Source organism: Halyomorpha halys, unplaced genomic scaffold (assembly GCF_000696795.3).
Source record: "Halyomorpha halys isolate HHAL.00 unplaced genomic scaffold, Hhal_1.1 Scaffold1141.1, whole genome shotgun sequence".
In the NCBI taxonomy this organism is placed as follows: Eukaryota; Metazoa; Arthropoda; class Insecta; order Hemiptera; family Pentatomidae; genus Halyomorpha; species Halyomorpha halys.
In genome coordinates, this window is record NW_027113909.1 from 178,376 (window position 1) to 195,057 (window position 16,682).

At 28.1% G+C, this 16,682-nt stretch overlaps 2 protein-coding genes across 5 annotated transcripts in view; one reads left to right on the forward strand and one right to left on the reverse strand.

Moving 5' to 3' along the window:
- ema (C-type lectin domain containing ema) overlaps positions 1-9,921 on the forward strand; it is a gene marked incomplete in the record, with an annotated part of 30,609 nt that extends 20,688 nt beyond the window's left edge. Inside the window, 5 exon segments of one of the 3 annotated variants that reach the window (XM_067051171.1) lie at positions 981-1,102; positions 1,432-1,518; positions 4,454-4,596; positions 6,452-6,529; positions 9,713-9,921. In XM_067051171.1, the coding sequence (XP_066907272.1) occupies positions 981-1,102; positions 1,432-1,518; positions 4,454-4,596; positions 6,452-6,529; positions 9,713-9,724 (442 nt within the window). 3 annotated transcript variants of the gene reach the window in all.
- Positions 9,922-11,533: 1,612 nt separating this feature from the next.
- LOC106688492 (katanin-interacting protein) overlaps positions 11,534-16,682 on the reverse strand; it is a 22,600-nt gene continuing 17,451 nt past the window's right edge. For both annotated transcript variants that reach the window (XM_014432982.3, XM_067051172.1), the window contains exons 14-17: positions 16,324-16,425; positions 16,110-16,249; positions 13,257-13,445; positions 11,534-11,622 (exon numbers count right to left, since the gene is read on the reverse strand). In XM_014432982.3, the coding sequence (XP_014288468.1) occupies positions 13,319-13,445; positions 16,110-16,249; positions 16,324-16,425 (369 nt within the window). In that variant the 3' untranslated portion in view covers positions 11,534-11,622; positions 13,257-13,318. The remainder of the gene's footprint in view (positions 11,623-13,256; positions 13,446-16,109; positions 16,250-16,323; positions 16,426-16,682) is intronic.

Genomic DNA, 16,682 nt, shown 5'->3' on the forward strand with positions numbered 1-16,682 from the left:
TTTCATAGTAACCGACACTGCAAGATGAGTTTTAGTACTGATCTGGGTCTCCAGTGATCTTTGTGTTCTGGATAACCTCTACTAAACCTCAGTGTTACCAACTTTAAAAAAAAAATCACTCTAGCTCTACAGTACTCATACTTTCTTAACATGCTACATGGTTAAAAAAGTTAAGAATAACATTTAAATTGAACTGGCTTGGAATAATATACTGTCTCTATTAGGTTAGTCTTTTTTAGACTGTTGATCCAAGATGTTCTATTTCTGGTCTATATTTATGTGATTTTTAGTTTTTGCTTTCATTAATGAACTAATAAAAAAAAAAAATATTACCAATGATAGAAACATTGTGTTAATTGTTATTTTCCATTTTATTCTAAAACTTAATAGTAATAAAATTTATTTCATATCTGTTGTCATTTGCCATTTTTATAAAAATAGATTTTGCTTCTTTTCCTTTTCTGTTCATGGAACTTACATTTCATAAATTGTAGCAATGAAAAAAATATGCAATACATAACTCACTCAGAATAAAAGTTTCATGAAATTGTATATTTTAATTTATTGGCTATATTAATGACTACATTACTATGTTGGCCTTAATGAAAAGTAAAAGGTAGAAAGATGCATATTAAATACAAATTCATTTACTTTTAATACTTTGTCTGGATTCAAGATCTCAAAGCCCCTTATCAGATAACATGATAGTCCATTTTGTGAAATAACTTTTGGCTTAACACACTAGATCTAGATTGACGAATACTCTGAAATTAAAAATCTATAGGAAGTGATGAAATACTTGAAATTAGAACCGAACAGAATTTTAAAATTCCTAATGAATATATTATTTCTGATTATTTATTTTCAAAGTTTTTCTAACAGACTTTGAAGTAGATTTCAACTATTGTCTTCCTATAATCTAATTTAATTTGCTATAAAACATAATTTTAAGACTTTAATTAATTATTATTTTTTTTTAGGCTTACAAAAGGAAGGCTCAAAGCAAGGGAAGAAAAATTACGTCAGATGGAGAAACTGCTGGATATTCCTGTTACGGATTCTCCATCTTATAATCTACTTCATCAACTTCGTCATCATCATAGTATGGCATAATAATTTATCTCCTTATATTGCAAGAAATAAAAGTGTATATTTAACTTGAATATTTTTCTTTTTACTATTTTATTATTATTATTTTTTTTTAGTCAGAAATAGTTATTTTATCTTTTTCAACTGGTTTACTCTGTACTTCTCTCTTCAATTGTAATCAATTAAATTTTTAAAGTTTGTCATGTTTCTATTTTTTTTTTTTTTAAGTTAGATTTATTATATAGTAGATTTATTATATAGTGGACTAATTATTTTATTGGCCCAACCTACTAGTTTTTGGTTAGTGATTATATCATCTAAAATAATTCTTTCTTTTTTTAGGATCTCAGGGTGGAAGGTCTTTGTTTTCACACCGCATTCCTGGAATCGCTACTCCTGTGCGAATTCCACCTATTAGTCCTAGAAGTAGTAAGTTTTCAGAAATCTTGTTACACTTATATAAATTATTGTTTGTTTATGGTACTGTGAATATTAGTGGTGCATCTAATGTGTTTTGTACAAAATTATTATGTTCTACTTATAAAGAAGATGGTTGGTGGTGCAGTCAAAAGGAAACAAAAAAATAGTTAACAACCAATTTACATGTTGATGTTAAAATGACATTATATGTATGTTATCCATCATAATATATATTATGTTTGTCAATTCTATGTGGGATTTAATACTGGAGAAAAGACATTTAAAAAAGAACTACAATAGTTCCTTGTCTGATGTATCCACCATTAGAAATGTAAGAAACATGTTGATCTTTGCTTCAACGACTCACTTTTCTTTTTAATATGCAAAACAATGGAAGGATAGGGTGGTGAATTAGAATTATATTTTATTTACTTATACATCTAATAAGAATAATACATCTAAATTCATAAAATACAATGAAGAACCCCCTTTGTCTGAATATGCAGTCATCAATTAGTAGCATACCTAATGAAAATTTATTTTTATGGTTTCATAAATTGGGATGCCAAGAAGAAATCCATTATTAATCAATAATCTTCAAGATGAAGGGTGTAATAACCAAATAGTTGATCACCCAGAAAAAAAAGCAGTAATTTAACCTAGCTTACAAAGTGAATTAAATATCTAAATAAGTAAAAGGAAATAAAATTTTTTTTTTCTGACCTTTATTGAAAATATATAAATATAACAATATTAATATATACCTGAGTATATAAACATGAAACTGGTAATAAAAAAAAAATAAAAAAAATAGACGGTCTTATCTTACCTTTAAAACATTTATTAAAAATTGGAAGAGGAGACTTAGATAACAAAAATTATATAAATCGAGCAACATCGAAAAAGTGACTAAAATTGGAAATCGGCATGAATTAAATATCATAAAATTTTTATAGCATGCAGAGCTGACTATTATTAAAGCAATCGCTAATAATTTATCAATTTATTATTTTATTCATTTATCTATTTTCATTCTTTACAATTATTTTCTTTAATCATTCTATATATCCTATATTCATTGCTTCATTGTTATCTTGTTTTTTGTTCTTAGCCCTGATGAAGGCTAAAAATTCTGGCCGAAACGTTGGCACTAACAAATAAGTTTTTAAATTATTTGTGTTATTCTCTGACCGCACCCCTAACCATCTTCTCCTTATACACAATTAATTAAAATTGGAGCTTTTTTTCAATTTTTAAAAATTTTTTTTATGATTAGTCAATACAATAGTGCTAATTTATAGATTAAGTATTAATAGTTGCAATATTTTTAAATTACTAAGGTTCAAGGTAAGGTTTGCACTTGTCGCTTAAACTTTTCATCTTGGGGTGTCTTACCCCAAGAATGGTTGTGGAAAAATCAGCATATGTGGGCCATATCCCACTCCTGTATATAGCCTTAATGTAATTTTTTTCCTAATGTAAAGAAGTACAATTTGTTTAAAATAATAGAAAAAAAAATTCCCTATATTTTCCTAAAGCTCTTAACAAAAAATTTCAGTTTTAATATTCATTTAATCTGTGTAATCTTATCCCCTTTTACTCCTTTGACTTGACTGGAAAAAAATGCGTAACTTTTGAGCACTTAAAATAATTATTGCTGGTCTGTAATTTAAGGAGGACAGTTTTAGTGATGTTATTGTAAAAGCCATTCAATTTGAAGACAAGAAAAATAAAAGTTATTTACGTATGACATGACGGCTGGGGATGGCAGTCAGTAATGATACACGAATAAGTAGAACTAATAAAAGTATTAATGAAATATAAATAAGTATTAATGAAAGTCATTTACGTATGACATGACGGCTGGGGGTGCGGTCAGTAATGATACACAAATAAGTAGAACTACTTTATTTGTGCTCACATTTCAGCCTGGAATTCTTCATTAGAGCTGAAAAACAAAACGAGATAACAACCTTAATCCAGGGAAAAATGAAAATAATAAACAAACTTGGAAAGAAGTAGGTGATTACTATGCATCTTTTACCCACTGTAGCATATATTTTGTTTTCTTTCTTGCCCATTGTGTTATGTATATCATTTTCTTTTGCACATTTCATTATTTTAATTTCAATTTTTCACTATTTATACATTTTTAATCATTACTAACATATTTTATTATGTGTTGGTTTCAATTACTCATTATTTCTATTTTCTTCTGCACCTTTCATTCTGTTTTTTCTTTTTAATCTTATAGGACAGCCCCAAAACATCATTTATGATGTTTTAAATAAAGAAAATTAAAATAATAAAGAGTAATTTCATTCACTATATATAATTATTTCTTTGTTTACTTGAGCACTGTCTGATTTTAAATAGGTTTTTTATCATTTGTTTTGTATAATTTTTACCTCTACACTATTATATTCTGTTCTATTGATATCATTTACTATCTACTTAATTTTTATTGTTATATATATTTCTAAGTTTGTTTGTTATTGATTTTATTTTTCTCTGAATTAAGATTGTAATCTCGTTTTATTTTTCAGCCCAGATGAAAGTCTGAAATTCTAGTCAAAACAACATCATAAATAAATAAGTTTTACTTATTTGTGTATCATTACTGAGTATGCCCCTACCATCTTCTTATATCAAATCTGTGATCACCCATAAACACCTCTTTAAAAAGTCATTTACGTTCTTAATCTATTTATTATGCAAGTGTATGGTGGACTTAATTTCAACTCTTAAATCAATCTTAAAAATTCAAACTTTTAAAATTTTAGTTTACGCTTACCTCCTCTTCCCTTACCTTAACTGTGTATAAAAATTAATAATTTTTTTCTATTTTGTTATCATATTACGAAAAACAATTATTTGGGGTTATATATTTAATATTTTTTTTCTCTTTGAATTTTATAAGTAACTGTTAATGGTTTTATTTCAGGCAGGGAAGTTGATAAAGACAAATGTGATAGCAGTTCGGTAGGATCCCGATCTAGGGAAAGTTCACCTAAGACACCCAGAGGATCTCCGAAAATGCCCCGACCTAGAAGTGAAGAGATCCAAATGGAGAGTATTTCCACTAAGGTAATTTCTACAAACAACAAACTATTCCAGTAGTATGTCTATCTTTATATTAGTAGTTTCTTAACTATAAGTTTGTTTTAAGAATTATTTACTAACCATATGGAGCAGTTTTCAAAACCATGCTTATGCTTGTTGGGTTATGATCAGATAACTAATTGTTTATTTTAAAAGGGAAATATGACATCAAAGTAGGTTTGGAGTTATCCAGAAAAGCTTTCTTAGCACTGCAATTTAAATGGTTGAAAATTATTGGGTCATTTCATATGAAATATCCATTTCTATTATTTCATAAATTCAAAATGGCATTAGTGGGCTTTTGCTTGTTAACTATGTTTATCTTTCCAGATTAAAATGAGCCGTTATTAATCCTCTCTTTTTTGATAATATTTACTGTCATTACAATTGATTGCACATTGTTTAATGTCCCTTCAAATATGACCGTGAAAACACGATTTTTTAGTTATTTTTTATGAGTTTAAACTTGGACACTTGGCTGCCCAAGCTGCAAGAAACATTACCACGGCGTTTGGAGAAGGGTGTTGTAAGGAACACGCCATTCGGTGGTAGTTCGAAATTATTTTGGCTGGTGACACAAATTTGGATAACCAACTCAAAAGAAGACCTTCACCACCAATTGACATTGATGAACTTAGGCTTACTGTGAAAGAAAACCCTTACCAAACATTTAAAGGATTTTCAGCACAACTGAATACAAGTGTGTCGACAGTTTCTCTACACTTTAAGACCATTGGTAAAGTAAAAAAGGTAGATCTATTTGTACCTCATGAAACATTATGAGACATGCATTTCACTGCTTACTAGGCAAAAACTCGAGCCTTTTCTCAAAAGGATAATCACGTGTGATGAAAAGTAGATTGTAATGGTAACAGGCATCAGTTAGATCAGAGGTTAAATATCGATGAAAGATTGGGATGGAACACATGCCAAAACAAAATTTTCATCCAAAAAAATATTGCTTTCTGTGTGGTGGTCCCTGGCAGAAATAATTCATTTCTCCTTTTTACCCAGATGTGAAACTATCACATTCACATCATGCTGCTGTGATATTGTCATAATGTATCATAAACTTACCAATGAATTTCTTAAAACCCTGATACAAATTTGTTCTACCTTCACAGAAAAATTATATGTTGGTAATTTTATTCTCAAACGACAAATCATTAGCTTGAAATATAGGTAATTGCATATTCAATAAAAATAGGTAGAAAAAGATAATTTCCTTAAAAAAGTAAATGTCAGTAAAGGAAATTAGGGAATAAAAAATAAAAATAAAACCTTGTACTTAGCTGACTTTTTGGCACAGTTTGGGCAGAAGAGAGTTTAATTTTTTTCTTTTATTTTACTGTTGATGATGATGAGTTATGAAATCCAAGTTTACCAAGATTCTGTCTTATTTTAATTTTCTTCTTTTTTTTAATTACGTCCACTTCAGGTTTTATTTTTACTTCTGTCAAATTCATGTTTTCTTTTTTTTACTTCTGCCAAATTCAGGTTTTATTTTTAACTTATGTTAGATTCAGGTTTTTTTGAAACTAGTGTTGTTCTTTGCCTCTCCTGATATGTTAGTGTTAGTTGAAAGGTTTTAAAAGGTTAACTTACCTTTAAGTGCCTGAAAATGTACTTTTAAGCAACCTAGTTATCAACAATGGGGTAGGTCATACATGATTCAGTTTCTGGCTTAGAGGTTTATTTGAGTCACTCTTAAGATAGTCTTATGGCAGTTACGTTGATGTGTTTTAGGCTTGAAAACGTGATTATTGCTATGATTAATGTTGGCAAACTACCTGTTATTTTAAAGTATTATTTTTTTTTAAACATATTTTATGTTTTGCAGAGAGGAAGTATAATTTCATCCACATCTACTGTTACCCAAGAAGGAAATACATTGTGTGAGGCCGTCGCTTCAGAGACAGTAAGTTCAACCGAAGTGGCGTTATCAAATAAAGAAACATCATTTACAGATCCCCCAACGGAAAGTTCGAATATTAAACGAAAGGGAAAAGTTGAAACTGTATAAGAACCCTGAATCATATGATTAGACTCGTCTTTAAAATATTTGGGCTGTGATAATTTTCCTATTCTATGTGACATTCATTTATCCTTGTTGTAGCTTTTAAAAAACAGAAAATAGTTTATTATTGTTAAATATTTCCTTTTTTACTGTGGCTTTGTTATATAAATTATTCGAATAAGGTTTTGTACTAATGGTTAATTATGTTATTTATTGTTAATAATAATTTATTTTATCAAACCTGAGAATAATATGGAGAACAATAAATAATCATAAAAGAGATATAAGATAAAATGGTGGAACTTAAATATTTATTGTAATTATCTCAGTTTTCAAGAGATTATAAATCTTTAATTTTATATTTCATCTTTTGTATATTTATATATTTATTTAAAAACTTGTTTAAAACAATCTGTGATTCCTTGTTGAGATTTAAAAGTAAATTTTATTTATTCTAATTGGGGAAAGAAAAAAAAAAAGAATATCTTTAATTTTATTCTCAGGTTAACTTATTTATTATTTTTTTTTTCAAGATCTATTTAAATATAACTTGGTTATAAAATTAGGTTTATTTTAATTAAAAATATGCATGGATTTCTAAAAAAAGAAAAAAAAAGTTTTGAAATGCATTCTTAAAAAAAATGGCATTTTGCTAACAAAAATAATTGTAACAAGTAATAATGGTCAATTGTAACATTTTGAAGTTAAACTTAAAGGTGAAAGTTTTATATCTCATTGTTAGTCTCATATCTTTTATTATGATTTTTTACGTTTCTGAAATTTTTGTTTTTTCATTTTCATTAGGCATATTAGATGAGATTAACAACTTATCATGGGTTAATTTAAAAGTTTTGGTTATTAATTTACGTAATAATTTTAATCTAAGGTTTCATGATGAAAATAGTAAATTCACTTAACATAGGAATAATGATTTATTTTTTAAATATTATGTATAATAATATAGTGGTGATTGTTTTCTGATAATTATTTGAGACAGGTATATTGCATTTGTTGATAAATTTCACTTTATTATGTGATAAAACTACTAGTCCATCTAGCAATAAACATATTAACATTTCAAATAAAATATTATTTTATTAAAATGTAGTTTGTTTTCCCCCCTCCCCATTTTCATTTTTCTTCATTATTTTGTGGATAATTCAAAAATTATAGATAAAATTCATTCATAAAATATTTCTTCTAATAAGCTACTTACGTCCCCTAATTTTGTGGAGATCAGTGAGCTTATGTTGAAGTTATTGCTGTTTGTGATTTTCGAAAAAATAAATATATAAAAGACCAGAGAAGACGAAAATTATGGACAACGCTTTTTTATTTTTCTATTGCTTGATGGGAATAACTGTAAATTTTGTTTCTGCCAAGAATACAACAGTTTAACATAAAATAACAAAGTGGTCATGCGATCCAAAATGATTGTGCAGTCTCAGCATTTCCTGTTTCAATCGGATTTATCTATTTTTCTCCTTTAATTATTCATAAAATTCTTAAATATTTTGTATTTATTCATTGTATATTATTGTTAATAATGATTGTATATTATTGTTAATAATGAGTTCTGTTTATTTTTTCAAATAAACTAAATTAAAGGTACTTTCCAGCAAAATTTGGCATCTATTATAACAAACCTGTTAGTTAATTTCAATGAGGATAAAACCTATCTGATATTAATCATGGAGTTTAATCAAAATTGTTAGAGCCATTTTAGGAAAATCGATTCTATAATGTCACTTCATGTAACCATAATGACACTTACGGTTAGTCGATTTTAGCATAAAAGTTGCTATCTTATCTCAGGTATATAAATTACATTAAATTTGTAATTTCAGTTTTGTACGACTTTTTGTTATGAGCTTAACTGTTTACAGACACACAGACGATTTTCCGCTATTAGGTTTTTTGGACTCTGAGAACCTCAAAACGTGTATTTCCATCCAAAACTCAAATTCAAAATTTTTCACGATCACAATACTTTCCCTTACTATATATTACATATAGTAATATATAGTATAGGTATAATATATCAAACTTGTAGTGGACTGTAGGAAGATAGTCCAGGTGGTGGCCAATAAAGGTATCAAAATAGTAAAAGAAAACTATTTATTATAACCAACATTTCGCCCCATTTTGCAGGGCTAAATGAAACAACAAATATTATATAAAAAATCTTACCCTTCCTAAGGGTTAGCCCAGGAAGTAGAGACAATTTATATCTGACTTCCTCCTTTCTTCTGTCTTCCACTGTGTTTCAATCTTACAGGTGTTACTCCTATGTTCATTGTTTATTTTTCTTAATATTTCCCTTTTGCATATCACTATAACATACCTATTTCACCTATCTGTTCTATCATTTACACTTAAATATTTACCATTTTTATAACTATTTTTAATCAGTAGTCTTCTATTATTTATTAATCTAGATCTGTATTTAGAACTTTTATCACACCGTTGTTTCTAGTCCACCTACATGTATACTTCCTTATATTGTTATTATTAATTCATTTTATATACTTTATAAATATAACAATTGTTTTGAAATATTTTCATTTTAATGTTTTATTAATTCTAAAATGTTTGAATCTTGTTTTTTCATTTAGCCTTGACGAAGCCCAGCAAAGTGGGGTGAAACCTTGGTTAATAATAAATAATTTTCTTTTACTATTTTGATACCTTTATTGACCGCCACCTAACTTCCTACAATATAAAATTTCAATATTGTATGGTATTGGTACAAAATCTAAAAAAAAAATCATTTATTATAAATATAATACATAATACTCTGACATATTTTACACAAGAGTTAATTTTAAAAAGTGTATAAGTCCATTTAATAATGTACATTCTGGAAATTAATCTGTCTAAAAATTACATAATAATAGTAATTTTCTTCAAACTATGATTTTATTAAACTTCATAAGACTTACAAGAAAATTAGATTGCTTATGAGATATCTCAACAACAGATGAACTTATACAATTTTTTTTGTATAATTATACAAACATATAAATTTTAAATGCATCAATACAATAAAATTTTGATTGCTTACATATTTTTTTTCTGCATTAGATTAACAATTAACAATTGATAGCGGTTACAGCAGCCAGCAAGGAGAGAGCAACTCATTAAAATCAATGAATTTCTCTTCACTAAAACGTTAAGGAGCTTGAAATATGCGAGCATTATAGTGAAACATTAATCAAAAATACTGATATAATATTGTAAATAAAACTATTACTAGTGTATAATGTATAATTTAATAAATTAATTAAAAACTATGTACATAGTTGATTTAAATTACTTACACTTACGGAAAGAAATGTTACTATTTTTAACTATAACATTATTAAGTATCACAGATTTAATTTAAAAGGTAAATACACTTATACTTAATGTAAGTTATTTTAAATAAAGTATATTTTTAATAGTATACAATACCAATTAATTATGCCAACAATGAACAAACTCCTATTTTGTGTATATGTAAATCTATTTTATATTTAGGATAAATGTGCCTATGAGTAATTGATTTTTCTTTTTTTTAATTATACATGAGAATTAACAATTTAAAAGTTATATATCAAGTATCAAGAAAGTACAGAAAATATTTCAGTCTTATATATCAATTACAGATAAATTATTTAATAAATAATCTAGATGGCATTACTAGAACATGTATTAATAATTAAACCAAAATATGCAATAAGGAAACATCCAATAATTGTTTTTCTAAACTATATCGATTGTTTTTTTCATTCTGCAACAAAACCTCATGGATTCATCTATGTCTAATAAATAAATTACTGATACAGCTTCTAAAACACTATTTCATTAAAATGTAAGTCTATTGCTTATGTAGGTTCAATTGAAGCATAATTTCTTTCTAAATAGAAATGAAAAAAATGGATTTTGTGAACAATAATTTTAGATAGCTAAATTCAATAATATTCAGAAAACCCTGAGAATATTTAACAACTATTCTGAGAACCAGTGTTAAATTTTCGCTGATTCAGCTCACCATAGCTACTAAAAGTGACTGCTATTTGAGAAAATAAACAGCCATATTTTGTTAGCACTCCTCGTAATTTAAAGGTGGTCATTGACAATCATTCCAAATAAAACAAAGGAATAATGAAGTGACTAATTGCAGCAAAAATGGTTTCAAGGACCTCACACTGACGACCATTCCACTCCATTGTCCCGTTTTTTACAAACAGACAATGATTAATACTCCTGTATTTTAAAATTTTTAGTCAACAAATGTTTTGCAACCATTCCTGGCTGGTATGTGGGCTATACCAACAAAACTCTAACTTAATTACAACTCGGAAACAGAAAAAAAATAAATATATATATATGTGTGTGCTTAGTGAAAATCAAAATCTGTAGCTCTCCAGATTTTCATTTTCGTTTTAGGGGTTCAATACTTTGCAAGAAAGTACTGTTTCTTGAATAACGGTTATTTAGGAGGTGATTTGGTCAAGATCACGTTCGACTTCCAGATTTTTCCAATAAGGAAATCCACTTTAGAGGCTGAGTGGGCCTCAGGAGGGCTCCTCAACCCACAGGGTCGACTAACAGCTAGAATAACAGAATAGATAATTATCTGCCACAGCCCAATTCAAACCCAGGCCCTTGTTATAAGCACAGTGCCTTACTCACTGAGCTACCCCACTCCCCAATATATGTCTAATATTATTTCAACATCTTGAGTAGAATAAGCTCCTTTCATTCTGGGTATTATTTAGACTAAATTTGTATCTAAAATAAAATTCAGCTCCATGTCATATTTTTATAAAGTTATAGAAAATATTTAACAAAGCATCTTTTTTTTTTTCATTTTTCATTCCTGATTCTTAATTATATTAATATAATGTGAGAAAAATAAAATATGTAATTAGCAATTTATTTATAAATAGGTGAGTGAGTATACAGTGCCTCTGCGTCAGAATATCCATCTGAGGGGAAGTATTAAATATCTGCAAAAATAAAAATAAACCATTAAAAGGTCATAATAATTAGAAAGATGAGTTAGGTTAGGCTATATGATACACTTACTTTTTTTACAAGTATTATATTTTTTTATCAATATATCATATTTTATAGTCCTAAATAGACATAAATCAATGGAAACCAAAATACAGTCAAATCTCGCTATAACAGACAGCCATAGGTCTGACGGATTTGTCCGTTGTTGATGGGTGTCTACTGAGAAGAAGTGTAGAAGTGCTTATTAAATTTTTATTTTATTTGAATGAATGAAGTTTATTAGTACGATTGTGTGTTATACATGATTCCAAAATATTTTTAGAATTTAATATTTATGCATAAACATGAACTAAAATAAGGGGATTTCTATAAAAACTGCCCACAGGTGAGAACAAAATATAAACCCATCTTTGAAAATTGGATAATCCTATTGAAAAGTTTTTTCCAAACCACTCAGAATAAATTCTTTCTTAGATGAGAAATACTGCAAAGAAGAACTGAAGAGAATTATTTCCTCTATGTGATCATGGTATTGAGCCTTGAATTTTTTATTAATAATTTCAAGATATACACATATTTAAATGTATTTATATTTTTATATCATAACATAAAACCTGTATATGTGGTTTTCTTAATCTTCAAAATTTGTAAGTGTCCGTTGAGAGGGGCGAATTTATCTCAAGATAGCGAAAATTTAGCTGGATGACTGTTGCAGAAGGGTATAAATCCTTATACTTCCAGTTCAGGACATTTAAAAATTGTTCTTAGAGTGAGGTCTCTGTCGGATAGAACTGTATTGGATTACTTAATATGTGATAGTTTAAGTGAATCAAGAAGGCTATGAAGATGAGAGTGGGAAGACAATTGCCCTCACAAGTCCTCAAGACAGTTGCAGTTATTGCCTTTGAGGTGAAGCCCAGCATTGAGAGACTATAACAGTGAGTCCACTTATTATCTAGAATTTCACTAAAATTCAAAAGTTAAAATATAATTCCTTAATATAATTGAATTATTCAGGAAAACAAACAATACTTTGTACAAGATGTTGATTCGTGCTACCCTTATATATAGATCGGAAACATGGAGCTTCTCCAAAAGAGATGGAAGCAAGCTGATGGTCTTTGAAAGCAAAGTACTATGTTGAATTTATGGACTACTGCGCTCAGGTAACGATTAAAGGAGGAGTAATGCAGAACTGGCCGCCATACATAATGATACAAAAGTATTCTGGTTCAGTATAATACAGCATCTGAAATAGGCGGGTCATGTAGCCAGGACAGATGAGAATAGCTCAACCAGCAAAATTATGCTAATGTGTTCAGAAAAAAAGAAGAGTTGGAAGACCTAGATTGTGCTAGATGGATGGGGTCAACGCAGATAGTAGAGCTCTTCTCGGACTGGCTAACTGGAGAACAGCTGCAAGAGAGAGAGAGACCAATGAAGGAGGCCAAGACAAAATGATGATTTGCAGCACCCATGATAATGAATACAATTGAATATAATTCCTTCATGTATACTCTGTTTGAGTAATTGGATGAACTCAAGGAAACAGACATACCTGGATTGTCATAGCTCTCGTATGTAACAATTATTTGTATACAATAGCATAAAATATTATACTTACATGTACAAGATTATGATTACATTTATAAAGGACACATTTATCTACAAGATTATAGAAGAAATTCAGAAGTCCATAACACTTTTGCTTCTAGACGATACGTCCATGGGAATTTGTAAAGATGTGAATGGTCTTTTGGATTGATCTGCAGATATATCAGGAGGCTGAATATCTGATGAGCGGCCACTGTACCTAAAATATTTAATAAATCCTTGAGAAATAAATATTATTAAAAGAAAACAAAAAAGAGCCTGATAAATAATTAGAAGAGTAAATAATTCTCTGGATAGGACATGCAAGATTTTTAATCTTTTTGGTATGATCGGTTACCTTCCGAGAGAGAAAATGTATATATATATATATACATATATCTCAGCATATATAACTGGAATTATTTTTTACCTAACACTCATTTTCAGAATACAGTGTAATTTCAGTACTCTGTAATCCGAACTGGCATCAATTTTTTTTGAGAAAACTCAACAGGCATTTTTGTTTTCAAATAAAATTGCACTTGTGTAATTTTTAACTTGCCTAATTATTGGCTAGTTATTCTAATCACATCGAAAGTGGAAATTTTTACAGTTTCGATAGTGGGTAATCTAATTCCTACGGAACTGTTCATAATACATTTTGTTGGAATTGGAAATACATAAAATCTATTTTATAAATCATTAGATTCTGTAAAACTAACTTAATCAATAGTAGGAATATATATAATACAAATTTTTTTGATGTATTTTTTTTTTTTAATCACTTTTTAAATAAATCCATAAAAAGTGTATTTTTTAGTTTTGTTTATACTTTTTTTTTCACTTATAAATGAACAATCTCATAGTTTTAACCAACTAAATCGTCACTTAGCATTACTGTGGATGTAAAAAAAACAATTTTTTTAAAACTTCAAACTGTAAAATTTCCAATAAAATATGTTTTAAAAAATTAAAATAGTTATGTACATTCATATTTTTGAATTTCGTTTAATCCATTTTTCCTAATACTTTCTGAAATCTGAACTTTTCAGTGATTTGAACATCCTCCAGAATAATTTATGAAGAAGTATTCGCATGCTTTCTTTTTTTTTTTCCAAAAATAATTTTTGGTACCCTCGATTTCTGCAACAAAATCTATTTTTCTAACACTAATCTCACAAACAAATATCGATCTAAACATTTCTTCTCAACTACCCCTTTATCTTCAGATGATGATGACATACTGCTTAAACTGTTCAACTTCAAATAAATAAAGATGTTTCATCCAAATTTTTTATTGCTTTAATGAAAATTATATTTAGTTACTAGTCAAAATTGATGAGAATGCCAATCATAGTTAGGGAGAATAAAAAATTATGGGCTGTTTCATAATGTTTAAAAAAAAATTAGCTTTTCATTCAGAACTCCATATTTTTAAAACTACTTACAACACTAAAAAATAAAACGGAATTTAAAGAAGAGTAATATTGCTAAAATATAAGCACTAACAGAGCTGTTTGCGTTCAATAGTTGCGGAGATACACTTATTAAAAAATTAATATTGAGTAGTGAAAAATCAGTAGTTAATGAATTTATTTTGGGAAAACTTTATCTCAAGAGTCATTAGACTTATAGATGTCTATTAGCACTCAAATTAAAGCTAGTTGAATTTACTATAAACTAGTTTGTAACATTTATCTTGTAAGAGTAGTAGTCCTTATGATATTTGCTAAAATAAATTCACAAGATATTTAGAAAAATATTCTCAATTTCAGTTTTCATCAATCAGGCTTTTATCTCCAACCAACAGCCCTAATTAAGACTTGCATTGTGGGTCAAAATGTCAGCAGAAAATAAATATATAGTTGATAACTATTTTTTTCTTTCTTCTTGATCACAGCCCTGATTATCTTCAAATTTTGAAAAAAATGTTTATGAATAAATATTTATAAAAAGCTAATTTATGAAATACTATATCACAGGAACTATTAGACGTACAGATGACTATTAGGCCTTATATTTTATAGAATTTACTCTACTTTAAATAGTTGCTATAAAGTTTTTAGTGTTGAAGGTAGTTTTAAGGATATGGAGCTCCAAATGAAAAATGAGCCAAGATTTTAGGTTTTGAGGAAAAAAATTAATTTTAGGAGTGTGCATCTTAAATACTTCTATATTCATTTTTTGATGGCATTGACTGTATCCCTTGTATATATAATCTAGGTAAAAACTAAACCATTTTATTAGAATGGTGGCTGTTTTAAAACATTAAAGGAAATTAATATTTCATTCAGATTTCCATATCTTTAAAACTACCCACAATACTAAAAATTCTAATAGAACATCATTTAAAGTAATGCATTTAAATTTGCTAAAATATGAAGTATAACTGTTTACGTCCAATTATTCCCGAGATATAGTGTTTCAAAAAGCAATATTTTATAACAAAAATATTTCCTTTTTAATGGCCTTTTTAATATTCCTTTTTACTTAAAAGAACCCAAATATGAATTTTTTGTATCTTCGGAATAGCAGCTAGTTTTGATTTTTCTGACTATGGTTGGTAGAGTTATCAATTTTGACTCTTAATGTATATATTAAAGTAAAAAATTGGGGGTGAAATAAATTACTTTTTCTGCCCTTGGACTCTGAGGATATATGGAGTGTTAGCCTTTGTTTAGTCACGCAGATTTGAGTTAATGCTAATACTACACTCTTACATGTCTACTACGTAGTCCCTCTGTTTTAATAACTTCACTTGATACCTTTTAATTTCTAACATTTGAGTTGGGAACTACCTCTTTTTTAAATTCTTTTAAAAATTTTAATCTAATTCAGATAACTAACTAATTTTAGAGACACGTGGGCCTTTAAGTAGTATTACCTGTTTCGAGTGACTGATTGATGAAGGGTGTAATTGTTGTCACGTGAAAATATTATGGTTCTGTATGGTATGCTTGTTGTTTCCCCTGGCTTGGAAGGATCTAGGATGCCATTGTAAACCAACAAGTCATCTACCAATATCTGCAATTTAAACATTGTAATTTAAAAAAACAAAACAATAATAATAAATAAAAATAATTAAATTTCTAAAATACCCCAAACTCTTTCACTCCTCTTGATGGCGTTTTTCCATAGTTCCATATCTTTATCATGGAAACCGTGGTAAGGCAATCGAATGTGACATAAACGTTATTAACCTTAAACAAATAGAAAATAAGAGTTTTTACAAACTTCTGGTTGCTATTAAGGGATATTGATTTATATAGTACCCCTTGAAAAACCAATCAATATACCAGGTCATTCAAAAAGTCCTGTCGTTTTTTTGGGGGAAATTATAAATAAATAAATATTTTCAAATAATCACCTTTATTCATCAAAATATCCACCGTTACAGTCGGTAACCTTCTCCCAACGAGATGGTAAAGCCCAAATTCCTTCCTTAAAAAACTGTTGA